Source organism: Daphnia carinata, chromosome 3 (genome assembly GCF_022539665.2).
Source record: "Daphnia carinata strain CSIRO-1 chromosome 3, CSIRO_AGI_Dcar_HiC_V3, whole genome shotgun sequence".
NCBI classification, from domain to species: Eukaryota; Metazoa; Arthropoda; class Branchiopoda; order Diplostraca; family Daphniidae; genus Daphnia; species Daphnia carinata.
Genome location: NC_081333.1, coordinates 6,860,479 through 6,888,270, shown reverse-complemented (window position 1 = coordinate 6,888,270; position 27,792 = coordinate 6,860,479). Strand labels below are relative to the sequence as shown.

The 27,792-nt window shown below is 39.7% G+C and overlaps 5 protein-coding genes and 2 long non-coding RNA genes across 9 annotated transcripts; 3 read left to right on the top strand and 4 right to left on the bottom strand.

The window, feature by feature from the left end:
• Positions 1-194: 194 nt before the first annotated feature.
• LOC130685325 (katanin p80 WD40 repeat-containing subunit B1-like) lies at positions 195-8,357 on the top strand. 2 transcript variants are annotated; one of them, XM_057508614.2, is made up of 16 exons: positions 195-709; positions 897-1,027; positions 3,798-4,016; positions 4,087-4,212; positions 4,297-4,484; positions 4,547-4,697; positions 4,754-5,099; positions 5,472-5,552; positions 5,812-6,072; positions 6,168-6,384; positions 6,444-6,684; positions 6,747-6,962; positions 7,030-7,106; positions 7,173-7,247; positions 7,315-7,434; positions 7,499-8,357. In XM_057508614.2, exons 1-16 carry the CDS (start codon positions 676-678, stop codon positions 7,629-7,631), a joined length of 2,616 nt encoding a protein of 871 aa, XP_057364597.1. In that variant the 5' UTR covers positions 195-675; the 3' UTR covers positions 7,632-8,357. The 2 variants fall into 2 exon arrangements, with proteins under 2 accessions (XP_057364597.1, XP_057364598.1); XM_057508615.2 differs by lacking the exon at positions 5,472-5,552.
• Positions 8,087-9,656, bottom strand: LOC130685356 (uncharacterized). The gene is made up of 5 exons (XM_057508652.2): positions 9,491-9,656; positions 9,178-9,388; positions 8,962-9,121; positions 8,703-8,896; positions 8,087-8,641 (listed from the first exon to the last, which is right to left on the bottom strand). Exons 1-5 carry the CDS (start codon positions 9,604-9,606, stop codon positions 8,360-8,362), a joined length of 963 nt encoding a protein of 320 aa, XP_057364635.1. The 5' UTR covers positions 9,607-9,656; the 3' UTR covers positions 8,087-8,359.
• A 1,259-nt stretch (positions 9,657-10,915) lies between these two features.
• LOC130685392 (uncharacterized) lies at positions 10,916-11,522 on the top strand. The gene is made up of 3 exons (XR_008999596.2): positions 10,916-10,998; positions 11,052-11,123; positions 11,388-11,522. It is a non-coding gene; the product is annotated as an uncharacterized LOC130685392 (long non-coding RNA).
• Positions 11,523-14,587: 3,065 nt separating this feature from the next.
• Positions 14,588-15,565, bottom strand: LOC130685390 (uncharacterized). Its single transcript, XR_008999594.2, has 5 exons — positions 15,476-15,565; positions 15,351-15,422; positions 15,161-15,299; positions 14,907-15,090; positions 14,588-14,844 (listed from the first exon to the last, which is right to left on the bottom strand). It is a non-coding gene; the product is annotated as an uncharacterized LOC130685390 (long non-coding RNA).
• Positions 15,566-16,318: 753 nt separating this feature from the next.
• On the bottom strand, positions 16,319-20,930 carry LOC130685343 (DNA polymerase alpha subunit B-like). Of its 2 annotated transcripts, none has more exons than XM_057508637.1 (10): positions 20,773-20,930; positions 20,308-20,527; positions 20,191-20,239; positions 18,237-18,352; positions 17,757-18,045; positions 17,410-17,683; positions 17,113-17,344; positions 16,852-17,052; positions 16,603-16,789; positions 16,319-16,539 (listed from the first exon to the last, which is right to left on the bottom strand). In XM_057508637.1, the coding sequence occupies exons 1-10, from the start codon at positions 20,840-20,842 to the stop codon at positions 16,408-16,410; spliced, it is 1,770 nt and encodes a 589-aa protein (XP_057364620.1). In that variant the 5' UTR covers positions 20,843-20,930; the 3' UTR covers positions 16,319-16,407. The 2 variants fall into 2 exon arrangements, with proteins under 2 accessions (XP_057364620.1, XP_057364621.1); XM_057508638.1 differs by having other exon boundaries at positions 17,416-17,683.
• A 234-nt stretch (positions 20,931-21,164) lies between these two features.
• On the top strand, positions 21,165-23,711 carry LOC130685340 (PHD finger protein 10-like). The gene is made up of 5 exons (XM_057508632.2): positions 21,165-21,320; positions 21,420-23,028; positions 23,086-23,270; positions 23,332-23,403; positions 23,465-23,711. The coding sequence occupies exons 2-5, from the start codon at positions 21,455-21,457 to the stop codon at positions 23,644-23,646; spliced, it is 2,013 nt and encodes a 670-aa protein (XP_057364615.1). The 5' UTR covers positions 21,165-21,320; positions 21,420-21,454; the 3' UTR covers positions 23,647-23,711.
• A 42-nt stretch (positions 23,712-23,753) lies between these two features.
• LOC130685341 (uncharacterized) lies at positions 23,754-26,319 on the bottom strand. The gene is made up of 9 exons (XM_057508634.1): positions 25,838-26,319; positions 25,582-25,765; positions 25,414-25,505; positions 25,263-25,350; positions 24,952-25,189; positions 24,616-24,890; positions 24,376-24,540; positions 24,049-24,310; positions 23,754-23,984 (listed from the first exon to the last, which is right to left on the bottom strand). The coding sequence occupies exons 1-9, from the start codon at positions 26,242-26,244 to the stop codon at positions 23,764-23,766; spliced, it is 1,932 nt and encodes a 643-aa protein (XP_057364617.1). The 5' UTR covers positions 26,245-26,319; the 3' UTR covers positions 23,754-23,763.
• Between the last annotated feature and the right edge of the window lie 1,473 nt (positions 26,320-27,792).

Here is a 27,792-nt window from a genome sequence, read left to right as displayed (position 1 = left end):
AATTACCATAAATCATAATTTACTCTTACAATTTATTTTTTTTACAGAGAACTTAACATAAGTCGTTTAATTCGAAATAAAACTAGAAAAGCTATACTGTGTAACTTGTCTTATTCCACCAGGTGGCTCTGAGCAGACGAACTTGATTTTTCTTTTCTTAACAAATTTTCGTTTCTCAACGTTGGTTTTAGAGTTACAGAGGCCAGTTTGGTTGCTTGAGCTCGAGTCTCCGGAAGTCCTTAATGCTGCTGAGCTACCGTGGAAGTAAAAAAGTGCTTGTCCTGATTTTCTTCCGTTCTTTTTTTGTTGAGTAGACATTCGGTTCTGTGATTCCCAACGTGATTACAAGAAGAGAAAAAGCTCGACCTGTATTTCTAACCCTGATTGGCGTGCAGTCCCATTTTTTTGTAATCCGCCAATTATCTCAACTCTCCTTTCCAGACGTAAATCCATGTCAGACGACTAAGAATGGCGTAACATCATATACCTACAATTCGATTTCTTTGTTGGTGAAGTTCTACGTGCAACAGTCCCATTGTTGGAAGACAAAGATGATGTCTTGATACACATAAACAAGTTAATACTGTGTGAATGAGTGTGTGTGTGTGTGTGTAAGCTGAATTGGGGATTGGATTAGGATTCACCCCTGATTTTTGCCTCAATCAAACGGAAACCATGGCTACGACGACGAAAAGAGCGTGGAAACTTCGTAAGATTTTTTTCATCTAACAGAGCCTGTTTTTTACAAGAACTTTCAGAGTGATTGCCAATATTCATGCTGTCATTGTGCCAAGAATTGTGATGGCCACTTTCTTTATTCAGTCTTCCTTCATCGTCTGTATATATTTCTACACCCTTGTGATAACATTAATATTTATTTTTATTTCCTTTCGCAGAGGAGTTTTCTGCCCACGGAGCCAATGTCAACTGCTTGTCCCTTGGAAGCAAGTCAGGACGAGTCTTGGTCACTGGGGGAGACGACAAAAAAGTCAACTTGTGGGCTATCGGCAAACCATCATGTATCATGGTAAAGATAACTACTTATGATTGCTTAACCACCAAGGCTGTACTTTGAGACACAAGTCAACAAACCCTAGTTTTCTCAGTATAATCAAATGAACCCTCTTCACCTTAGACCATTCGAAAGACTGTGAAGAGAACACTCATGACCGTTTAATGGTGGGGAATTTTTGATTCACTGTATGCACCCTATAATTATATCTTAGGAATAGGTAGATGTTGCAGAAACAAAGACTTTTACTAGGGGTGTTGGATGAGTGGGAGATCACCTGAAGGCGTAACACCTGGGAGGTCGTTTACGGGTCTCCACCGGAAGCTCGACCGACCGTGTTTCTCTCTTCCATCTGTGGGAAAAGCAAGAGACAAGTAGTTCTTCTATCGTAGTCAGGTCGCCGTTTATTTCTTCTCCCTTTGGCTGTCATGCAGATAATTTTACTTAAATCATCGACTCCGGATCTACAGCCAGTGCTTTTGGATTCATCTAAAACAGCCTTCGGCTTGTCGAACGCTACAAAATAGAAGACGAAAGGGAGAAATAAATTTGAGGGAGAAGGCCCATATTTACCGCGGCTGAGCAGCAGCGCGTTGCGAGGAAACACGAAGGCCAATTGAAGCGTCAAATCGACCGTCCGGATGGAGGACGCGAGGTCATTGCAACAAGGACGCAATTCTCAGATGAAAGTTTGGCAGCTGATGAACAATTGTTTCTGTTTTCTTTTAAACGAGCATAGTGCGGTTATTCTTTAGCTCATCCTCGGGCCACAACGGGAAAAACAGTCACGACAGTTAACTTTTTCCCATGGCTGGGTTACTCTTTTATGTATTTTGGTTTTTTAATTTTGAGTCAAAAGATGCGTTCACCCTTTTCAAGCCATCAATCCGTGGTTCTAGCCCTATTGAGAGCATTTCTTCATCGTTCATTTACTATCTGCCCTTGACATCGGGCATTCAATTGAACCTTTTGTATTTTCGTTACACAACATTCTCTAGATGCCTCTCGCAAAAAAGGGGGGAGGGAAAAAGATAGAATCAAATAAGAAAAAGGAAATTCAGGCAAAATTTAAGTAAAAGGGAAAGCCTGCTGCCGTGCTGTATATTCAATCAAAAGGTAATCATGAGAGTTAGACGTGCAGTTTATTCGGAGAGATAAACACGAAAGTGTGTGCTTGTATGAACCTTCATCTTGCTGACCGTTGAAAATTTGTCTTGCATTTGCATAGAACGAGCAGTTAAACGGGAGATTCAAGTTCCATATAAGGTATATAGTGAGACAGCGCCCTCGATTCAAATCGACTCAACCGTCAGCCAAGTATCCATGACAACGTCGAGGCACCCTTCTTTTCTCGTGTCACGCTATAGATTCGGAATCTTTTCGGATTGAAACTATCGACATGCAACTCCAGCGGCGTTGCGTGCGTTTTCTTTTCGTATGCTCAACTGTGTTTGTTTTTCGTATGTATTGTTCCGTTCTTGTTTCCGTTAGAAGATATAGCTGGGAGTTGTTAATAAGGATGCATTACCTCAACCGTCCTCGAGCGTTCAGCTAGCAATCTTGCTAAAGCACAACCCACACATGCTGGCTTTTTTTTGTACCAACGAAAGAGAGAGAGAGAGCTTGACGAACATTGCCTTTTACGGAAGGATCTGCTAGGCTAGCTTTCATTTTTTTTTTCTTTCGTGTTATATTACATTTTCCCTTGACTGAAAACGGCGGCTGCTGCGTTCTGAATGACGAATTCCACAATGAAAGTAAGCTTGATTAATTGGGCCTACTTAGTCAACCAAAGTTGGCATAGCAACGAGTTGCGAGTTTACATCAACAGCCCTTGCCGCTCTCTTTACGGAGAGAAACGACATCTGCCATCCGTGTTCCCTCTAAAAGCGATAGAAAAAAAAAACGCTGATGTTTCCTAGCTGGCACTTTGAAACTGATGGTGCCCATTGTTCTTTTAATGAGTTGTAGAACAGGGGCATCCATTCCGATCATTTTCTGTTTTGGGATACCCGAATGGGTTAACGGGTTTATTCGGTTCTTGTTGGATTGTCAAAAGCCGGTTAAAACTTTTTCTATTGCTTGCATCTATAAACGCGTGTGGGAAACGTCGCAAGATTACCACGCTGGACTGCACGATGCAGACCGTTCCAAGAGGTACAGGTTGTGGTTCACTTGCCTACGGGTCCGGTTTTTCTTTTCTTGTATCCTCCCACTGCTCCCCGTCGTCGTGGTAGTTGTTGCCGCTAAGAATCAAAGGGGTCAAGGTAAATCGAATTTGTGTGTCCATTTCGGGATAGCGCAGTGACGTGAACCAATTTTTGGTTTATTTTTTCAACGTTTAAATATATCAGTTGTTTCAAAATGATCAAATCTGGTTTAGAGTTAAGGCAGTACTGAGATGTCAGGTGACGTTTATTCAGGAAGGGACCTTAGGCACCCCTATCAGTCTTCTTCTCTTTCTCCCTGATGTGCGCGTATGTCATCTTCGTAGAAAGCATTGTACCAGTAGCGAGGACGGCTTGTCCTTCACGCAGTTCCCCTTCGTGTTCGGTGAAACCGAACCAAAATGGGAAAAGCAATCCTCGGAATGTCGAAAACAAGACGGCTCAAAAGATAGCCGTGATTGAAACTCATTTTTTGACTTCAGTCGTGAAAACACAGGATTTGAAGGGTCTGTTTTTCCTTAAGCTATTTTACATTTTCAGATTCGAGCGGGACTCCCGTGCAAAACGTGGGAAAACAAGAATCCTCTATAAATGGTGGTTTTCTTTTAAATTTATAGAGTCTGAGTGGCCATACGACGGCCATCGAAGCGGTGAGATTCTCTCCGACAGAAGAATTGGTGTGCGCGGGAAGCGCTGCTGGAGCCGTCAAGGTGTGGGATCTGGAAGCGGCGCGGATGGTGCGTACGTTGACTGGACACCGTGCTGGCATCAAAGCCCTCGATTTCCATCCCTACGGCGACTTTCTCGCCACCGGCTCTACCGACACCAACATCAAAGTAAACCTTCACACATTCATATGGCCATTATGTTTTCTTCAGTCATCAGACTCCTTTTGTGTCCTCTTAGCTCTGGGATATTCGACGAAAGGGATGTATTTTCACATATAAAGGACATAGTTCAACCGTCAACAGTCTGAGGTTCAGTCCCGACGGTCAGTGGGTGGCCTCGGCTGGCGATGATGGCTACGTTAAGGTATTTTTCGATTTATTTTTCCTCGATTCCTTTTAGGTAAGAACAAAAAAAAAAAGTTATTAATGTTTGATTCCATCACAAAAGATATGGGACCTGAGAGCTGGCCGACTTTTGTCCGAGTTGCGTGAGCACACGGCGGCAGTCACCGAGGTCGTGTTCCACCCGCACGAGTTCTTGCTGGCATCGGGAGCCGCCGATCGACGCGTCCTCTTCTGGGATTTGGAGAACTTTACTTTAGTTTCCAATTCCGATCCGGAAACCAGCGGCATCAGGTGTGACTAGTTTCTTGCGTAATGCTACATGCAAATCTGAATTTGTACATTTCTCCTTTCAGATCGATTTATTTCCACCCCGAAGGGAAATGTTTATTCAGTGCGGCTCAAGATGGACTGCGAGTTTATGGATGGGAACCTTGTCGTATTTTGGATTGCATTCCGCTTCCATGGGGTCGCATTCAAGACATGGCCGTCACTTCTAGCCAGTTGGTAAAGAAATGCGTCAACTTAAATTGGTATCCAGTTTTTAGACTTTTAAATTTTAGATTGGCGTCTCGTATAACTTGAGTAACGTGTCGATTTACGTTATCGACCTGAAAAAAGTGGCACCTTTTGGAGACTCGTCACAGTCCTCATCTGGTCTTTGTGGAGGAGGAGTTGGCATTGGAGGAGGAAGCGGAGGTGGAATGGCATTTCAGCATGGCCAATCTTTTCGTAAGAGTTTCAACAAGGAGCGACCGCCGGGCGGTGTGCGCCAAAGTCAAATTAAAACAAATCGCGACACAATTGAATCGGATGAAAAATCGAGCACTGAAACGGAAGATGATGGTATTATTGCTACTGAGGAATTTAACCAATACCACGACGTTTTCCCACCGCGTGGCAGAGAGTGTAAGCGCTGGCATGTATTTTCTAGTTCATTCTTACGTTACTCGTGCGTCCACAGTCTTTTTGCATGTCGCACAACAAATTTGGAAATCCTGTTTTTGACTACCTCCGTGGTTATTGTGACAATGTTGTTCCATTTAAGTTTATTGCAGGCTGGCCTTAGCAAAAGACCTTAAACCGTGTAAAAATTTCCAATTCAAATTCCAGTGCGTCCGTTTCACCTTGCTGTAGTCATTTAGTTGGCCTTCTGAACCATAAAGGAACAATTCCGCCATTTATCGATATCGATATTTGGCGAAAGACTTTCTAAAATTTCGAACCTTAATTGGAACAACACGATTTTTTTTTATTTTTCGTGTTTCTTGGCATTTGCAGTGTCTCGCACGCCTCCTCCGCTCGAGATCAGTTCGGACAAAGAGTCAAGCACGGTACTAATCGGCGACAAAGTGAAACTGGGTAAGTTGATTCAAAAAAAAAAGAAAGCAAAAAGTATGGCGTGGGTGGTGGTGGTAATCTTTGGTTTGCTCTGGTTTCCAATTACCGTCTAGAGGCATTTGCTTGCGGTCACACCTTTTTTTGTTGTTCTTTTTTTGTTTGTGTGTGTGTTTTTTTCCTTGTTACCTTTCGTTTTTTTTAATAACATTTTTTCTTTCTATATTGTTCGTATAGCATAAAAACAAAAAATAAAGTTCATGATTTGATTACTGTCGTTTAGATACAGCTATTCCGCATGTTATCCGTCCTCCACCGCCTGATCTGGTTCAGCAGCATTCGCCTCTCCCTACGCCGGCATCGGGGAATAGTCCGGTCCATCGCCCATCACCATCACCTTCACCTCCCTATGTCAAAACTCCACAAAGTGGACCTGGGAGGCCGGCCGCTGGTTTTACGACAATGCGAGAGAGACGAAACAGCACTTCGTCTGTTACTGTGTCATCAAACAAAAACATCACATCAATCTCTAGCGTAGAAAGAGGTAAAAAAAAATGTGTATATATAAATAATAGGAATGATACCTTTCTCGGTCTTTCCTAGTCTGCTCAATCCCTTATCATTTCTTCTGTTGAGCAGAGTCTTACAACGTTAACTTGCACACTCCGACCAATTTAATTGCCATGACGTCTCCCCGTCCGGATGTGACCCACTTGAGTGGAGGTCCACCCGTTTTACCGCCAACAGGACCACATACATCGCGTGGCCGTTCACTTCATCGTAATTTGATTCATCGAAAAGATTCGATAAAAGAAGTTTTACAACCTTCACTTTCTGATCCGGAAAATCCACCAAAGTTTGTCATTTTATTTTGTAATTTGCTGCGAACCTGGTTATTATCTTTTTATTGCCCAGGTTGAACAACATACGTCACAGTCCGTCGGAGCCTTCCTTGAGTATGCGATCGCATTCGACCTCCCGTTCCAGCTCTTTAACTCGCAATCGGCCTGACTTAACTGTACCCGTTTCGAAAGGCAGAGTCAATTCTCTTTATTCACCATTTATGACGTCCCAGTCTCCCGTGGCTCTTCACCAAGATTACGTTCCAGTTATGACTGATAAACTAACAGGCCTCGATCTCGAGGATTTTATGCCGGTAACGAGATTCATAGAGTAATTAGAGGTTTATTTTTTTTAATGTTTAATTTTGTTTTACAGCGCAAATTTAACTCTTTGTCAATGGGAGGCGGGAGCCCTTCGGTGTCCGGAATGTCAAGCCCATACGAAGACTCCAGTTCACTGGCGTTAGAACAAACAGAGCTGGAAGTCGTGACCAACATCGTTCAGGGCCATCAACCTATGATGACCGTTTTAAGTAGTCGGCATCGCAACTTGCAAGTCGTCTACAACCTTTGGCAAAATAAAGACGCCAAGGTATTTTTCGCTGTTTGACTTCCTTTTGTTTGCTTTATAGGCATTCTAATTACGTACCCCTTTGCAGGTGGCTGTGGAGACGGCGGTGAATATGAATGACCCGGCCGTTGTCGTTGATTTGCTCAGTGTCATCATTTTCCGACCGTAAGCCAATTTGAAAGATGGAAGAGACGACTTGGAATTTAATTTCGAATTTCTCTTTTTGCGCAGATTTTTGTGGAGTTTGGATTTGTGCGTTTTGTTACTGCCCGCCATTGCTGATCTTCTTCAGAGTAAATTTGAAGTGTAAGTTGAGTAGTCCTTAACTATTGATGACACTAGCATATGCATTAAGTTGTGATTGCTTCACCAGGTATGTCAATACAGCCTGCAATTCATTGAGATTGGTATTGAAAAATTTCGCCACGGTGATCAAGAGCAACATCGAAACTCCTACTCAGTCGGTGGGGGTGGATATTTCACGTCAGGAGCGGTAATGCCATAAAGTCTTCTTTTTTAAAAAAATCGTAGATTACGTACAGATTTTATTTGTGCAGGTTCAACAAGTGCATGTCGTGTTACAGTCAATTGGTGCCTATAAAAGCCTTTGTTCTCAAACGTCAAGCCATGGCCGGCAAGATGGGGCAGACGTTTCGGGAGCTTCACATCCTGCTGCAGGTCTTTGATTAAGATGTTCGTTTTAGTGCGTACACTGAAGCTTGACCTCATCGCACTCCCATAGCCGTTAGGATGATGAACTTACAACGAAGCAGACATCCGTCCAAATAATAGTCCCCATCTCCTGAGAAATGAAGCCGCGAACAAGAGAGTGAAATTTCTCTTTTTCTCTTATTTTTTTTTTCTTAGATGCCATAAATTCATTCTTTAATTTAAGAAAATCAACATCAATAATGTTTCAAAGGTGCGCTCACCGTCTTTTGTGATATAACAAATGTGTTTAGCCTTACAGCGCATGTTCGCGTATTTCTTTTTGCCTCCCGCCACCAATCGTGCGAGTAGTTTTTTTGCTAGGGTTTCTTTTGAATACTTTTTCTTTTATTTTTTTCTGTTGTCGACTGCTTCGGTAGATCTTTCCAAATTACAAATTAATTTTTCCCTCTTCCCCGAGAAAATGGTTGAAAAAATTAACGTGGATCTCAACATATATTTTGGGGAAGTTCGTTTTTCTATCGTAACATGCTTTGGGTGAGGGATGCAGTAAATATGGCTGTTATCCTATACATTCCTCAAAACTAACGAGAGAGGTTGTGTTACATTGCATGAACAGAGTGAACTTGGCCATTAAGAAAGCATGCGTCACTATTGTGAAATGATACTTCATAAATTTCAGAACAAAATCACCATTGTAATGCGCATATTTGTGAACAATAAATCATACTGTTATCAATTGTACAATCCTACTTTGAACACTCCTCATCGTAATTTTCATCTTCGACGTAGTCATCTTCTTCGGACACATCGTCGATAAAAGGATTGCTTGTGTTTCTAGCTAAGCTGGCCAGGTCTATGTTCTCTGTCATCGACCTCAATTGTCTCTTTTCCATTCTAGCTTTCAAAATTTCCTGATCCCGAAGGTATTTTTTGAAATCCACCCGACGTTGACTGTCAAACGAGTAGCTGTTGGTAGCTTGGTGTTTAACTGACGTAACTTTGGGAACATGATTAATCGATCTCGATACCTAAGAAATCTGTTTGATCAATCTATCCTGTAATTGGACAAGGAATGAAGTATTGTAGTACTTGGTTGATTATGGCATTTCGATCAACGCCGAGCACATTACAGCTTTTTGCGAGCTTCTCCTTCGTTTTCGTTTCGTTCCTGTTTGTTGAGACAAACGTTTCTCCTACACTGGTGAGATGTGAAATATGGTCGGGTCCAAAATCCGCAATTTTTAAGAGATCTTCCACGTCGGTAGCTTTATAATTACTCGTATCTAAAAGAACAGCATTTTGACAATTCCACATAAATTCCAAATCGAAACATAGCAGACATAATTACCATATATAAAGTTTATGTGGGGAACTCGTCCATTCTGGAGCTGAGAAAGTTCATGTCTTAACCAACCCCCCATTTGTGGTAGCTTTTTCTCCACTGAGACATAATCTGTATCTGCCTGCCAATATACATGAAGTGCTGAGCCATCACTTTGGTATTTTACCTAATCAAGCAATAATAAATTTATTGGATCATCCTGTAGCTATAAAATATGGTTACCTTTGTCACCAGAAAGCCATTTTGGTGTACACTGGTTGAACCATGATCTTGTTTGGCTGATAGTAGTAGATCACTAATCCTCTCCAAAAACACAGAGTTTAAAATATCGACTCTGCGATTTATCATCTTAGTATTTCCACCAGAATTTTTTTCCAAGAATTCTGGCAGAAAAGACGTTGATCGGTTTTCAATGAAATAGTGATGTTCTTTTCTAATAAAGATAAGACGTAGTAGGACATGGTAATAAAAACAAATAAATGAAGGTCGTTTGCACGAAGATAAAAAGTACAACAAGTTTAACTAAAATCTGTACTTTTTTTTTTGACCTCCCATTATTTTTGCCAAGAATTTTGCCTGGGTTGAAGTTTTTTTACAAATTACTGAGCTGTGGAAGATCCGAGTTAATATTATGTGGGAACCAAAATTCATTTCTTGGTTTGTTTTGCTTTTATCCTTATAGCACACATGTATGGCAATCCGTTTTACCCAAAAAAAAAAAAAAATTTCGGCCGTTTTTTTTTCTTCTTACAGCTATCGCCATCTAGCGGCCAGATTCCTATTTAATTTTCTAAATACAACTTTACATATTCTAGCCATGTAAATATATAATTTTTTTAATTAATAACTTTATTTGATTAACATATAAGTATACAGTAATTAATTTTTATATTCTACTTATTTAACTTAATTATTATGCGAATGAAATTTAATGCTATTGTTTTTTAATAGGAAAAAATTTTAAGCCAGACAATATAAGCCCTGGCTTATTTTTTAACCCAACCTTTACCGTTTTTTACGTTTTATTCAAAAGCTATGAGTCCCATGAGAAAACAGCCCTCATATTCGTGATGCCCGTTCAATTCTGCATCGAAACCATGTATTTAAAGCGAAATCTAAAATTTTGCCAAAATTGAAACTTTTTGAACTTTTTCATTTTTGGTCAAATTTTAAATTTGGCTTAAAATACATGATTTCGATGCAGAATGGAATGCTAATCACGAATATAAAGTTTATTTTTTAATTGGCCATATAGTTTTTGAATTAAACAAAAAAAACAGGAGGTCGGGCTTATATTGTCGGGCTTAAAATTCAGTGTATTGGATTTTGGCCAATCAAATCCGCAAAAACAAAGAAATCCGAAGCAAATCCAATTTTTTGCGGATTTGCATTGGATCTTTAAATCATTCAAGACAGCAAAAGTTCTCGGGTAACATAACCTAAACTAACCTAAGCTAACTTTAACTAACCTAAGCAGTAAAATCCAATTTAATCCACATCCACAAATGATGTGATTTGGATTTGATTGGATTTGATGATTTGGTTTGTTAAAATCCAATACACTGTTAAAATTTTGTCCTATTAAAAAATAACATCATTAAATCTAGATAACTATATATGATTCTGATTCAAAATTAACCAAGGAACACGAAAATGGAATTTGTTTTTACGTAGAGTGTATAGTTTTGGAATAATATAAAATATAAAATTAGTGTGTGCGCGAATTGAAACCATTACTAGCGCGCCAGTACGCTACAGCGCTAGCGTGACGCATCAAGCTTCTTTGATTATTCAAAAACCGTTTTATATGGCAATCCGTTTTACATAAAAAAAAAAAAATGGCCGAAAAAAAAAAAAAAAAATCGCACTTTTTTCTCTTTTTTCTACCCGTAGCCATCTATCAGTCGGTTTCGTTATTACAGGCATGTAAGCAATTTCAGTTAATTGTATCCCATTAGCGGTTAATTGAGTAGCGTGGCTGGAGAACAACGCGTGGCTGGAGGAAAAATTGAAAAATGGATAAGATAATAAAACAAAAAAATGGTAAGTATAAACATTATTATATTGGTTTTCAATTATTAATTATTGTTTATTAGATCAAATTATGAAGCTGCAGGCCCAGTTATTGGAACAACACAAAATATTAGATAACAACAAAGCTAAGGATGGTAGGCCTAATCAGTGTATTGGATTTTAACAAACCAAATCATCAAATCCAATCAAATCCAAATCACATCATTTGTGGATGTGGATTAAATTGGATTTTACTGCTTAGGTTAGTTAAAGTTAGCTTAGGTTAGTTTAGGTTATGTTCTACTTTTTGTATTTGCTTTTATTCATTCTTTGTTTTTGTTTTGTGGCCAAAATCCAATACACTGGGCCTAATACGTAATGATTCTATTTATTTGCTTTTATTCATTCGTGTTTTGTAGCTCAAATTTTTGAGTCTACAAGCTCAGCTAGGGGAAAAGAACAAATTGGAACAAAACAGTTTCCAAACAGTGAAGGAGGTTTTTCAAAACTCATCCCTAACTGAACGTGAGGATGAGTTGGCATCAGGTGAACACAGTCAGGTGCCTAAACTTTTCAAATAAGAATTCCAAATAAGTATAGAATTTTAACAAATAATTATTTACTGTTTAGTTATTCAGTCCACCACCTGACAGTGTGTTAAATTTAAATTCTGTTAGTGCTGCACTAAAAGAATTGTTAGTAATAAATCCATGCAGCGAAGGAACTGAAGAATTGTGGGACTGTATTTGGGCGGAAAATGGGTGTGGTATTGAAACACAGAAATGGCACGAGTTCAACATGAAACATGGATTAGGTACTTTTTTGGTTTTTGTCTATCGAAAAAGTATTTTTAATGCTATTATTTTGCATTCACAGAATTTTAGCGGGGGTTCAAGTCAAGTCTGGAAGTGTTACAGTATGGAAGAGTGAGCCTACAGTTGAAAAAACACTGAGAGTGCATTACCATTAAGGTGTGAGGTTAAGTAATAGAGTAATGCAAATTGTCTAATGAGAAGTACCACCTTGTGTTAATGAATCCGTTACAACAGCAATCCTTTATAGTTCTGACAGAAGAATATGCTCGCAATCAACTCACGATCATGTAAGGTACGAACTATACATGTGAATTAAGAGTTTTTATGCTAATGGTGTTTTATTGTCTCATAGATGAACGATAAATTTTGATCTGAAAAGGTTTCTTGTTTGGGGCAAGGTCATGAATTAATTTTTACGTTTGGATACACTACATGGAAGTTCTACACTTAATTCATATTCCCCAAACGGTATTTAAAATTCAGAAATTGAAGTGCATATCTGGGCTCCCTTCCTTTCCGTAGCCCCGTTTCCCCTTGACTCATAATAAGCCCGTAGGGGGTCATGCCCCTACTGTACGGTATATATAAAAATAACATATACCGAGGTTTGGAGGGCTCTGTGCCGGAAAGGGGACGTGGGGGTCCGCTTAGTCCGATGATGTGTTCACGGAGGGCGACGTGGCTACCCACAAATCCGAATTAAAGGTTAATCGCTCCAGTAAAAATGTTCCAAATCTTCAGCTCTTCTTCCGGCTTCTCTTAGTCAATCACCGGGTAATCTCCCTGGTGGGTCAACAAGGCAGTGTCTCCCCCTGCCTGGGTTGATGGCAACTATTGAAAGGGCTATTATGCCTTTTTAAAGTTGCAAAAATATTTGTATTGTGCAGAGGATTGTCAATAAATTCTTTTTATAAAAATGTTTTTGCTAAAGGTTGTTTATTTCAGTGTCTGTTTTCGCTGTATTCACAAGTTACATTTATCAGCTTTTTTTTCTAGTCAGCTTGCTCGATTCGCCTTTATTGTTTTTGACACCTTTGATGGTAAGCGTTGTGCCATCAATAATGGTAAGCCTAGTTTCCATTAGACAATCGTTTATCCATTGATTAGACTTCATTTTTTAATTATTAGGGAATCGAACCCTGGATGTTCGGCATGCCGTGCCGATGCTCTACCAATGAGCTATGAATCATGTGATGTTACGTTGGCTTTTTTCTAGTCACTTGCGGACTTGCATTTACAGTTAATGTAAAGAAGAGAACTGAATAGAACAGAATAAAACTGAAATGCAATACATCAACATTCTTTTATACATATATTCTGCTTCATTCTTAAACTTTAACTGAGGTTTGAAATCAGGGTAACAGGTATCGCAGCTAAACGCTCTACCACAGAGCTATGGACCTAATGACAATATTAGAAAGATAAACATATGGTTGTAAAAGACTGCATAAACATCCTAGACGATAACATTTGATATGCGATAATAAAACATTATGATAAATCTCGTGGCTCAATGTTAGAGCATCGGCGTTGAACGCTGAATGTCTGGGGATCGGTTCCCATACGAGTAAAACAAAATACAAATACAAAGTCACTTCAGAAAATATCTAGGTATTACACGTTGTTCCTTGAATCTAAGTTGAAGAATTCAAAGAGTGTAGTATATAATAATTGAATACTTACAAATAAACCAATGCAAAACAATGCTTACCATCAAAGGTGGCAAAAACGATAAAGATGAATTAAACAAACTGAATAAAAAAAAAGTTGATAAATGTGATGTGTGAACATAGCGAAAATAGATAATGAAAGAAACAAATTTTGCGAAAAATATTTTATACAAAAAAATTTATTGACAATTCTCTGCATAATACAAATATTTTTGCAACTTTAAAAAGGCATAATAGCCCTTTCAAAAGTTGCCATCAACCCAGGCAGGGGGAGACACTGCCTTGTTGACCCACCAGGGAGATTACCCGGTGATTAGCTAAGAGAAGCCGGAAGAAGAGCCGAAGATTTGGAACATTTTTACTGGAGCGATTAACCTTTAGTTCGGATTTGTGGGTAGCCACGTCGCCCTCCGTGAACACATAATCGGACTAAGCGGACCCCCACGTCCCCTTTCCGGCACAGAGCCCAACAAACCTCGGTATATGTTATTTTTATATATACCGTACAGTAGGGGCATGACCCCCTACGGGCTTATTACGAGTCAAGGGGAAACGGGGCTTCGGAAAGGAAGGGAGCCCAGATATGCACTTCAATTTTTTAAATATAAAATACCGTCTCGGGAATCCGAATGAAATATAGAAATGTCATGTTAACCATCCAATCATTGTAATTTATTCAGTGTCTTGCCCCAACCAAGAATGTGTTCAGATCCAATGTTACTATTAACCTATATTGAGAAAAGAAAAACAACACCATTAAGCATCGCAATTGTTGCTCATGTGACTTACATGACTCATAGATTCAACTTCTGGCAGAAGCTTGGGAAAGGCCATACAAATTGCAGATGAAAATCATTGTATAAGGCTCTTGAATGATAAAATAGCACCCATAGAATGTTGCATTGTTGATAGTTGTGTTCCCAGTATGCTGAAAATCCTTTCCTATTCGATAAATTTTTTTTTTGTAGGTTACACATGGTTTGCAAAAAAGAAGAGAAATGCTTTGTCATCAATTCAAAAAATTTTCAAGAAAATTCCTTTCATACCTAAGGAGTTCATGTATGATGTTCATCACTGCAATGCCATTGAGGTGAAACATCTTTAGGGCCATTTCAGTACCCAGCTTCACCAACACTGTGAATGTAAAGGACAAGTTGTTCTTTAGCAAGAGAGGCAGAATTATTTGAGGCTTCTAGCTGTGACAGAACTATAAAGGATTGCTGTTATCAGGATTCATTCACACAAGATGGTACTTCTCATTAGACAATTTGCATACACTATTACTTTACCTCATACCTTAATGGTAATGCACTCTCAGTGTTTTTTAAACTGTAGGCTCACTCTTCCATCCTGTTACACTTCCAGACTTCACTTGATCCCCTGCTAAAATTCTGTGAAAGCAAAATAATAGCATTAAGAATACTTTTTCGATAGACAAAATACCAAAGAGTACCTAATCCATGCTTTATGTTGAACTCGTGCCATTTCTGTGTTTCCATACCACACCCATTTTCGGCCCAAATACAGTCCCACAATTCTTCAGTTCCTTTGCTGCATGGACTTATTACTAACAATTCTTTTAGTGCAGCACTAACAGAATTTAAATTTAACACACTGTCAGGTGGTGGACTGAATAACTAAACAATAAATAATTGTATGTTAAAATTCTATACTTATTTGGAATTCTTATTTGAAAAGTTTATGTACCTGACTGTGTTTGCCTAATGCCAACTCATCCTCACGTTCAGTTAGGGATGAGTTTGGAAAACCTCCTTCACTGTTTTGAAAGTGTCCAGTTCTAATTTGTTATTTTCCAGTAACTGAGCTTGTAGACACAAAGTTTGAGCTAAAAAACACAAATGAATAAAAGAACACAAATACAATCATTACATATTACCATCCTTAGTTTTGTTGTCATCTAAGATTCTGTGCTGTTGAAAAAATTGAGCCTGCAGCTTCATAATTTTATCTAATAAACAATTAATTATAATTGAAAACTAATAAAATAATGTTTATACTTACCATCCTTATCTTTTATTATCTTATCCATTTTTAAATATTTTTCTCCAGCCACGAGTTTTTCTCCAGCCACGCGTTTTTCTCCAGCCACGCTACTCAATTAACTGCTAATAGGATACAATTAACTCAAATTGCTTACATGCCTGTAATAACGAAACCGACTGATAGATGGCTACGAGTAGAAAAAAGAGAAAAAAGTGCGATTTTTTTTTTTTTTTCCGCCATTTTTTTTTTTTTTTTAAATGTAAAACGGATTGCCATATATGGCAATCCGTTTTACCCAAAAAGTAAAAAATATTCTCTTTATATCGTATGAGATTCGAACCTTATATCTTCGGCATAATTTCCCGATACTCTAACGTATTGTAAACAGCAACTTTGACAAACAAATTAAAGTTACATGTTCACCAATACCCAGTCGTCATGTTGCGATTTGAAAGGATGTTTGAAACGAGAAATGAATTTTTACTACTGAAGTGTGGACTTGTAAGTGCGGGAAGAAAACATAGGATTCATCTTTATCCGACCAGTCCATATTGTCGTGTCTGAAACCTAATCAGCTGGGCTCGTCTCAGTTACACACTCCACCTTTGCCGGAAATAGCTTCTGAAATTAACTTATGCTGAATTTCTTAAGCCAATATCATTAGTCTACACTAGTTCTCAGCAAACCCGTCTTAGCTTTATCCATCTGGTTATGGCAAAGGGAACCGCGAGGTTCCAAGAATATTTTTTCATGAACATTTACAGTAATCTTGCGAATCGATGACAACTCATTTTTCACTAACACAATTTTGACTAGAACGGAAAAAACTATAATTAATAAGAATGCTGTAGGTGGCGTGAATTCATAAGATGAGTTTGAATTTATGGCGTGGGTTTAAATACGCAACAGTGGGATCTACACATACGTGTAAGTGCTTTGCATAAATCAACTTATAGTCGTACAATTTCAGCTTTAATTTGGACTGATGAAGATTCACCAGTGATCTGGAGGCGGGAATACGTTCCACCACAGAAACCTTTCACGGCTCGTTCCATATTGACAACCACGCAGCCGCTAACGTTCTATTTAGAGTTTCAAATGGTAAGTTTGGAGTTGAAACTACAAATTTGACAAAATAAGCATACCTTTATAAAATGACGTAGATCTGAAGGGACAAATAACAAATGCGGCGTGAAACTAAGTTTGCAATGATCTTCTGCCTGTTCCAAATCGATGCTCATTTCCTCTGATGGTGGATTCAATGGATAAAACGACTGTTGACTAAATAGATGAGACACCAACCGTCCTAGACGATCTGAGCCGTGAGGTGTACTATCAAGAATAAAAGTTAGGTTCAGTTGATCTGTTTGCATATCCTAGATGTTAATACTTACACAGCAATTTCTTCTTTGCTAAGATGAAACAGAATATCAGTTGACGTCAACGCGATGAAAACACCATTAACGTTTAAGACACAAGGATCAGAGAAAAAGTTGAAATTTGGTGATTTGTTCTCCTGCGGGAACGGTGGAGTCGGATAGACTGCTCTATAATGCACATCTCGCCACGACGGAATAATGCAAACCTGTACAGAACTAGTTTAACCGGCTAGACATTATTTTTGTTTAGCTGACAAAGAAATAGGATAATAATACTTTGTGATTTTTGACTGAAGTTCTCGCATGACGATATCGAATTGTTCTTGGTAGGTATAATCAAGATCGCCACACTCCACTTTTTTGTTTTTGACGTCAACAAAGGGACCCATAATGATAACTAAATGTGGAAGAAGAGCGTTCACCTGCTGGATGAATTCAACAAGTGGCGCAAATTCCAAGTCGTCAGGTAGCGTAAAGGGCCCACATGCCACCATGATATTTAGAGAACCTAAAGACAAACATTTGGATTGTTCTATCTTAAACAATAAAATGGAGAAGTATTATCGGTTATACCGCTACCTTCAATAGAAACATCAGTCTTGAAGACTCGATTGATTGGTGGGGTAGTAATAGAGGTAACTACCATCTTTTTTCCAGTTGGATTGCTACCCTCTACAGCTATCACTTGCCCTGGAAAAAATGAAAACTCTCTGAGCTGAGAAACATCAAGCGGGACGCTCTGCCCAGAAGATGTATTTCTGGGTCCTTCGAGTAATAACGAAGACGTATTTAACCGAGAGCCACTGGTAGCATCGCAACAAATGCGCCCGATAGTATGGAAGGTTTCCTAAAACGGTAATTTCATTAGCGCGCCAATAAATATAATTGGTCACTGAGAATAAAACGCTAAAAGGAATTACCGATTTCAATACACGGTTAGGCTCGAAATCGTCTATTCCGAGTTTCCTTTTCATTAAATCTCCCAAATCGTTAATTTGTTCTTCTAGAACCTCGAACTTGTCTCTTAGGCGGCTGAACATGTAATTGTACTTTGTGGTTAACTTCGTTTCGGCAGTGCCATGAAGTTGAATATCTGGTTCCCATGTTTCGTTGGATCTGGCCCAATTAATCGCTGCGTCATCAGCGGGGTATTTAACAACAATTTCACCAGCGTTGTTACGTGACGAAAACTTGCTGGATGTACCAGGCCTATTGTAATATACATTGGAATGAAAGAATGAAGATCTAGAAGGACCGAACTACTGGGTTCACTACTATTTTGCAACGGTCGATGATCTTATTCATTTCGACCAGTGAAACATCCATTTTTTTTTCCCTTTTGCCCTTTTTTTCCATATTTATATGTTGGGCTTATGAGAAGATAATAAAAACTTAATTACGTAGAAGGCGAGAACGCAGAAGGAGTGTGCACTGAGTACGTCTGACCCAATCCTGCCAGCCGCTTGTTCTGAGGGGTTCCTTCCAGTCCGCTGGTCCTCTTGGCTCCAACCGACGACTGTTAAAATGCAAAATTCGACAATTTGTTAACCAAATAAATGATTTCATTATAGATTTTCGACATAATTTATTGAACGACATTGTGGAATTATCATGTACGAGTTATAAAATCCGATTTTTGTAATGTAGAACGGCTAGGTCCCTTTAGATGAGTATGGATCTAGTCATGAACAGTCGTGCTGAGGAAACACATGCACTAGAAACAGACCCACCTAGAGAGCGCCCAACCCTCGCTGTTGGAATTTCCAATCGATCAACAACTCGAAAAAACCTGTCATTGGCGTAGAATTACACTGAAAAAGAAATGACAATCATCGTTACATGGAGGGGACATTCGCTCACATTTCCGTTTCCGGTTTTTATTTTACTCTGGGTAGGGAAAACTCCCAATTGTTCAAGAGTGGGGAGTACGGGTAGATTTCCCGCGCGGAAAAATTCCACCGTCATCCCCTCTTAGTTGTTCATTGAATAAACGTAACGCCTAGGTCGACGGAATTGCATCACATTAAAAAAATTGGAATAAACAACCACAAAAATGTCGACACAAGATCAAAGCAAACAGTTCTTTCAAATTTAACACGGCCCAAACGATGATTGCCCAGGCCTCGTCTGGTGAGTATGGATCTAGTCATGTGCACTCGGAATTTAAAGCCGATGAAAGCCATGTCACGAGAACCATATCCACCGAACGAAGTTGAGTTAAACAAAAGCCAGTACAATTGACAAAAATACGAAAATAAAGATTAATTGAGCGACACCAAGTAATGGCGACTGAGACGCGCGTCTCCCAAAGAAAGAAAAATTCTCCCCTCCTCCAGGTTGTGCGTGCGTGTGTGTACAGGTGAGGAAGAAAAGAGGGAGAGAGATCGAGTCAAAGAGAGAGGAATGGGAAAACGACCGTTGTAGCTCGAGGCAAAGTCCCTGGGAAAGCGCAAGAAAAAGGGAGGGGCCAAGCGAGCAACACTCTCCAACAATGGAAAACTTGGTAAAACCAAAGAGACTGTTGATCAAGATCGTCTAGACTTGATGTTTCACCTGGCTTAAACGGATTAATAAGCACAAGTTTGAACAATTTTGTTGAATTGTTTGGAAGACTACGAAGATTACAGTGATTCGAAGGCTTAGACTGCGCACTAACTTTCTCGTTTTTCAGAACTAACACAGAGAAATACATACGTCGACAAGAGAGCGAAGAACGCGTAAGTGTGCGCGCTCGTGGGGGAGGTGGGTGAATGAGGTGGAGGGTTCGTTACACACCAAAGGCTATATACACGCACGCACAAAGGTAAGGTAGGAAGGGAAGCCTCTTCTCTCTTCCTACCTATGAAATTCCTATCTACCAATCGCAGGAGAGTTCTTTCCCCCTCCCCGTACTCTTGAAGCAACAGTGGAGGGACACGAGAACCACCATCTCCACCCATTTCAGATTCTTTGTCAAGTATTCTATATTTTAAACTGGAAGGTTCCGTACAACCATTTGCATGAAACTTCATCAGGATAGAGACTTTACTACGTATCGGTAAAAAATTCTTCCATCTTCCTGATTAGTTTTTCCTCGACAACCGATTTCGAAATTGAGGGAACTGAACAAAAAAGAGGGAAATGCATAAATGGACGCAGTTGTGTCAGCAGGTAGATGTGTGTGCGGCTATAGGTTCCGAGTCGCCCACGGCGACACACGAACGGTCGAGGGGGAATATTTGACCTTGAAAAAGGCGCCACGATGCTTTGTGAGCCAGGTAGATTTTTGAAAGGCGCTCTTTTCAACCTTGTACACAATCCATCTCCCAAAGACCCTTAGTAGACTACAAACAAAAAAAAACTAAAATTTTTTACCTTTCTTACAGGTGTTCCATAACCTACTAGAAGTTCATCATCTTCTGTTCTGGAATGAATAAATAAAAATTCCATTATAATTAACAAAAATATAGGAATACATAGACTGGATATTACATCTGATTGATGGTAGTAATGTTGTGAATTATTGGGGATTCACTTAAAGGTTCGCTCTTTACTTTTGTTTTGGCAGATAACTCTTTAGAAAGGTCTTTTTCAAACAAGATCATGTTTTCCAACGATGGAGCTTCATCATTTAGTTTAGTGGCTGTGTACCCAATCCAATGATTTACTAGGGTGTCAGGAGTGATATCATACTTTTTCAGCAGTTCTATACCTAAAAAATAATTAACGATGAATAGAACATAACATTAAACAAGCATAAGTTTCTTAAAAATCTAATTCAAAGGGGTTATGTCTATGCTGCCAGATTAAACGTCTGTTTGAAGCATGCTCTGCCCTTTTTGCATTCATAATTAACAAAATACTCACGGTCGCCATCGCACAGAAACCTCTACATTGACGGGAACTTAAACTGGATTTTAACATTTTGTGAAATGCGATGGCCTAAAACTAACTTACATTTTTCCAACACTTTTTTACTAGGGGTTACGCCGAATTCTTCAAACTCATTCAACAAGTGTTCCTCCATTTTTCGCGCAGACGCAAATGCTGCCTATGTCGACAAATATCGTTTGGTTTTAGGAATTCTCGGAGTGTGTGGTTCAGTGGCCGGGGCTGTAAGCTGGCGTCACTGGCGCCAAAAATGCGGTAATCTTTTGTTTCCCCAAAACCAGTTTCTTAGCAATATAGTTTTTAAGAAGTTCATTAACTTTCACAAATAACAGAAAGTATATTTCTTTTTTAAAAATAATAAAGTTTACTTCTTCTAATTTCTGATATAGCAAAAAAAAAGTTATGAAAACATTTCTCAAAACATTTGCGGTATTGGTTATCGTCGGAATCGATTATTAAGAAAAACCGGTGGCGTTTGTTATCTAGCAATGTTTATGTACTGACTTAGCTTTTCTTTCTGATCCTTGAGTAAGCCGAGAAATTTGAATTAAAATAAGAATACTAGGATTCGTCTCGCAATTTTATATAGATACGCATTGACGAGATATTTACAAGTAATCTCTATTGTTGAATCAAATTTTTATTGTTAATGCCTAGTAGTTAGTGGACATTCAAAGGTACGAATTGTTAAACACCGACTTTTTGTATTACAGATCTCAAGACGCATTTGAAAATTTGACTATTTACTATGGAAGTTAATGATGAAATGCTTCCCCACGATGAAACAGAGGACCAAATACAAGCTCATCAGGAACAAAGTTTTGAAGAAATTAATGAAGATGAAACAATAGAAGACAGCCAACTGGATGACCAATGTGATGTGTCACAGGACCTATCCCTTGCAAGCCACAGCTCTCATGAATGTACAAACGATTTGAACACACTTGATTCAAACAATGTAGATAGATCGACAGCCTCCATTACTCCAGGAGCAGATGAAGAAGAAAATATTGATGGTGGTGTGGGTAGACGCAAATATAAGCGTAAAGTGTATGATCTGAATGCCACTAGAGAAAAACTCCCACGTCGTGCAAAAGATCTGCCATTTGAATCTGATCCTGATTTTGTGAAAGTTCCACCACCAGCCCAGCATGTCAGAGGAAGAGGAAGAGGACGTGGTCGGAAGAAACTTTTGGATGTCGATACCTTCGACAGCAATGTACAAACACCTGGAGATAATACTGAGCCTGTATTCAATACCCCTACCAGAGGTCGTGGACGAGGGCGAGGACGAGGTGGTGGACGAACACCCAAAATCAAAACCCCTCGTGGAGCTGCTCGACCGAGGCTCCCAAAGTTTCAGGTTTTGGAAGAAGATACTAGAATGAGTGTAGAAAATTCATTTGGGGGATCAGCAACATTCAGTACACCCGTACAGGGGCAGGTTATGAGTGAATCTCCTTGGAAAACGTTAGGCACTCCAAACGTTAAGAAGAAGTTGGGCAGTCGGGAAATCTTTGACGCGAGCTCTCAAGCACCGATTACCGCTGCACAACTAGTAGAGTACGCTTGGCCGTGTGACGACACGAATGCCGAACTATGGATGGTACAAGAACAGGTGATCTCCTATTTGTCCATTAAAGGTAATTTCAAGAGAAAGTATCCTGACATGAAGCGTCGACCGGTGGAAATGGTGGAACGTGATTGGCTTCGAGAACGAAATGTAGTAAATGAAACACAAGCTAACCTTGGACTGACAGCTTTATTGAGTTGCGAGGTGCTTGATCTGTTCTTCAACGTGTTTCCTGACAAATACGAAGAATACTTGGCAGCCCAAAGTGAAAAGAAAGAACAGGCTTATAAGTCGAAGACCAAAGGAGTGACTGCCGTTGCCACTCCTGCTGCTCCAGCAGAAAAAAAACCATTCGACCCGCGACTGCGAGCTATCAAGGCTGCGGCCAAATGGAACGTCATGTTCAATAAAGAACGCGTAGAAGAGCGCCTTCATTGCCTGGACTTACAGACATTCACAGTGCAAATCCCGAGACGACCGACTATGCTTAAACCAATCTCCGCCCCCTCAGATCCTTACCCCGTCGCAGTGATTCCTGGGCAATTCTCATCATTTTTCAAAACTTATAGCCCTTACCAGCTCAACTGTTTACCAATAGGTACAGTAATGAGAGGACCATTAGTTGACCAGCCTGACAATAATCAGAGGCGGAAAAGGCGGCCGACAAATGGGTCTCCCACGAGAGCCGATTCCGCCATAGCAAGTCAGACAGAATCTGATGATACGAGTTCCTCTTCAGATGACTCCAGGTATTTCCATTCTTTTCGTAGCATTATTTACGTTCCATTAACATTATGGATATTCAGCTCGGATTCTAGCGATGAAGACAGTTCTAGCTCCAGCCCGGATGACGACGGGGAATCGGATGAGGAAGATCGCCCGCTTTACTCCGGACAGCCAGGCATTTGTAAGCTTTGCCGAGGAGATAGACGGCAAAATAAGTCGGGTCGTCCTGAGCCACTCGTCCGTTGTGCTAAATGCCAAGCCGATGGTGTGTGATTTAGTTTCTAACGTTTCTGTTGATGCGATTTCAACCATCATTAATATTTTAGGTCATCTAAGTTGCTGGAATTTGGACATTAATATGATGCCACAAGTAGCAGCATATTCTTGGGAATGTAACGGTATGTTAAGAAGTTATTACGTTTCGTATTGACATCAAGCAACTTCTTGAATGTTTCATAGATTGCAAGACTTGCGATCAATGCCACGATCCAGCTGATGAAGAGAAAATGTTGTTCTGCGACTTTTGTGATCGAGGTTACCATACATATTGCGTTGGATTGCGCAGCATACCTGAGGGACGGTGGAATTGTCCGTTCCGTTCATGTACTGAGAAAGCCCAAGCCAAATTGAAGAAAAAATGAAAAAAAAAAATACTATAATTATAAAAATAAAAAAAAAAATTTTTTAAATTTTAATATTGACTGTCGTCCTGAAAAATTTCCTTTTGAAATAAATGCAAATAGTCCACTTTGAAGGCTTTAAACGTTTATACCGCAAATAAGGGCAGCTTGTCCTGTTTCTAATCCACAAACAGGGATTAAAGTTGTCGCGATGGACTCAGGAAATATGTTGTTTAACATTTTTAATTGGAAATCATTCTCGCTCTTGTAAAAGATTCTTAGTGCATGATTTTGGCCCAATTGTTGGGCAAGCCTCTGGTAGAGTGTTCTCCATTCTTTCGCATCGGCGGGAATGTTACCTTGAAGTGGAAAACAGTTAAATAACACGTAATGCAAACAGAAGAAATATCACGATATGCGCACTTAATTGACACACGAGAGCGGTCGCTTCTTCACAGTTCGTCACATAAATATGCCCGGCTTTCTTCGATGGTGACACCATTACCGTTAGCTTCTCGGTGGATCCCTTAACCCTGTGAGTCCACACTTGCCATTCAACCAAAGCGTTCCTGGGCAAACTACGAGCGATGACGAAAGCGATTGGCTGATGCGGATCACCGCCGTACTCTGTCCATACTACTTTGGCTGCAGCAATATGAATCGCATCGCAGACAAAGCACACAACCTTTAAAATTGAAGTAGCAGTAAATGAACAACGTACTGTGCAAAGGGCTGAATTGCAAAACATACTTGTAACGCCTTAAAGAGAGAAACGTTTGCATCCATCGCGCAGAGAACACGGGCCACATGACGGAGGGCAAGGCGACATTCTGCAACAAAGTTGGCAGGTTTCGGAAAACTCATTGAGCCAGGTATAAGACCAATTTGTCCTGACATTGCGAACAAATCACCTGTCTGTATGAGCAGAATATAAAGAATCAATGTTATTATTTAATGATAGTTATCAGGATGAAGTAAAAGTATACATACTAACACACATTGGCTGTACGGTCCAATGTTAGCAGGTGCCCAATGAGAAATGCTTTGAACGTGAAGGGAACGTTTGAGATCGACCGATAAAGTTGCCGACGCTTCAATTATAGCATAGCATGCAATCGGCACTTCTACACATACTCGCGCAGGTGGGTTCAAATCAAAGTATTGGCCATAAATGTTATTAATTCGAGGATAATCAGCCATGTCCCTTACGTACAAGCAAACAGATAAGAGAGCTTTCATATCAGAGCCGTGGTTTTCGATAATACCTAGTTTTTTTAGAAAACATTTAAAATGATCGGATGAAAGAAATATGAATAGTTCTCAAACCTTGAAGAACATTCATCACGTCTTTAAAATCAGATTCCGAATCAACCACCAATCCGCTAATGAAGATAATTCCAGAATTGCTCTGACTACTTCCGAGGAATGAAACCATGTCAGCATTCTTGAATACACGATCAGGCGAAACATCTGGAGGTTTTTCGTCATAGTGACTATCTAATTCAATGCGACAGAAGTCTTCAGGTTTTCGTACCAGATCAAAATCCAGAGTTGAAGAAGGTTCCTTAGAGATGAAAAATGCATAGTTAAGACTTATGGCAGCTCAACAACTTCCCGTGTCAGCCAGTTTTCCATACCTTGTCGGCGAGAGAGAGCTTGGGGAATTTCAAGTAAGCTACTGGGGCAAATGGATCCTTAGAATGCAGAACAGTTTCTGATTCCTCTCTGTAACCATCAAAGTTGTATACAATTTAAATACACTACATTTATAGTCACTACAAGACTTACACAACAATCACTTTTCTGAAGATGGGGCAGTCCAGTGTAAGGGTTTCATACTCACCCCCCTCTCCACATACATTCAAACCAAATTTTCCTTTCTAATTGACAAAAAATGTTTCATTTAATAGAGAACCATCTTTGGTGTGATAAATAAAAATGTAACAGGTGTAATACCAGCTTTATCAGTTCATGCTGGCAATGTTGGAGGGATCTGCCAAGATGTTTTTTAGGATCAAGGCCAAGCGCAGCAACTTTTATTAGTATGGCATTCATGCCACTTTTAATCATTTCTTCTAATAGTTCTTCTTGGTCCCTCTGCCACAAATAGCTCAGTGATACTAAACCAAGTCTGCTACAGCTATACAAGAAAAAATTGGGAAAAATTGAATATAAAAAAAATCATAATCATGACTATTTTTAGACATTTTACACATTTTCAACTCTAACACGCTGGTAATTGGACAGAATAGCTCCAACAGAAACTGCTTCAACAGCTTCAGCCTCTTTGACACGAACTAAAAGTCTATACAAATCTTCTACTTCATCTTCTTGACTACTAAATATGTAGTCAGAACCTTGATGGACACTTTTGCCTCTGATGGTTTCACGATACAACGGTAGGCCTGTAGCTTCGGAATACAGTGCTATGGCATCATGTCCCACTGTTTGGTACATGTAGCTGTCCATCTCATCAACCAATGGAGTATTATAACCATTGTCATTATTACTAGGTGGATGGAGATTTGCTAGAGCTACAATTTCATGACCAGCAGCTATACATTGCAAAATATTGTAACAACTATCTTTCCCTCCACTTATTAATGCAACTGTTCGCATGATTTCACACCTAAAAAATGATTGTCCAAAACGTGCTCGTTACACTGGGCGCACGCGAAAAGAAAACAAAACACGAAAGCACGCGAAAAGAAAACAAAACACGAAAGCAGACGATATTTAATGAAACATCTCAAAGCACGGGCGAGACCGTGGCCTACTGTAATAACTGCCAATTAACCCGCAATCCCTACTTCGCCTAAAACTTAATAGCCAGGGCGTTCGAATGCATTTGCAATCGACTCCGCGACGATCGGGCACGATTTTTGCCGAGTCGTGCGATGAAAAAAAAGACAAACCGGAGCGGTTCGGTTTGCCGTTTTTTCCCAACAAATCGCACCGCGGTTTCACCAGGTTTTTTTACGGTTTGCACCGCGGTTTTATGGTTTACACAAAACAATAAGTCGGAAACAGACTTTCCCCTAGATGGTAGAAAGATTAATCGCTAAAAATGAAATTAATCATGATCATTTTTTAAATGGCCAATCCGATCATCGATCAATCTCAAAAGTTTAAGTTAAGTTTAAGTTTAACCCCACAAGGTCACACTTAACTTCACATTAAACCGCAGAACTGTATGTTTCTACATACTATTGCACTGAAGGTTTAATATAAAATATTTAATATAAAATATTTAAAATAACTTCTGTGTGGATTTCAAAATTCAATGAATTTGCTATGAACTGGTTTCCAGTTGGTAAGATTCTTTCCGAGGGTTTTTAGTTGAGGTTTTAAAACTACAACAGAAATAATTCCTGAGGTCGGAAAGGCCTTCAAATTTTCGATACAGTTTGGTTTACGTGGCTCTGTTTTTCCTCGTAAGTTTCACAACGAAGAGTCAACTAAAGAATACGACGACGTAAGGCAACAAAATATTAAATATCCTCCATTTGAAATCAAATGTGAATAGCATATTTTACCAGTAAGTTGGGATTTGGAAGATGATGAGAAGTGCGGAAACATTGGACTGAGCAGTTCTTTCATCCTTTGGCCTGATATGCCTCGCCTTTCAACGCTTAATCTGTCAATGCGGTTGACCGCTTGGGCAACAAGAACTGTCAGAAGAAATCCAAGAGGAGCGTACCACATATACGAAATACGATATAGCGGGAAGTAATCATCTGTTGGCGTGGCTACTGTTGGCAGGACAGAAGGAGAAACTGTTGAAAGGTACGGCTCAGTTGTGGAATCAATTGCTACGTTCAAGAACTCGGCGCAGCCATCGTCTATTAGAGGTAGACGTGTAATGGCAGGCTTCGGACCACCAAACCCAATCCACAAACTGAATGCCAATCCAGTAACCAAACCAGTAAGAGCTCCCTATAGATTTAATAGTGTTAAACTGAAGTTAGGATTCAATGGCTTGACTGGTAAGTAAACCGTTTGTTCGACGATCGTTAAAAACATCCGATGGTGAAGAGGGCAAGTAGCGGTCCACCCACGACCCCAAATACGGTTAGAGATGCTTGCAATACACCGCCTAATTACTCAACGACAAAGGCAATAGCTATGCTGCTTCCTCCATAAAACAAAGCGACTACTCGGGCAACC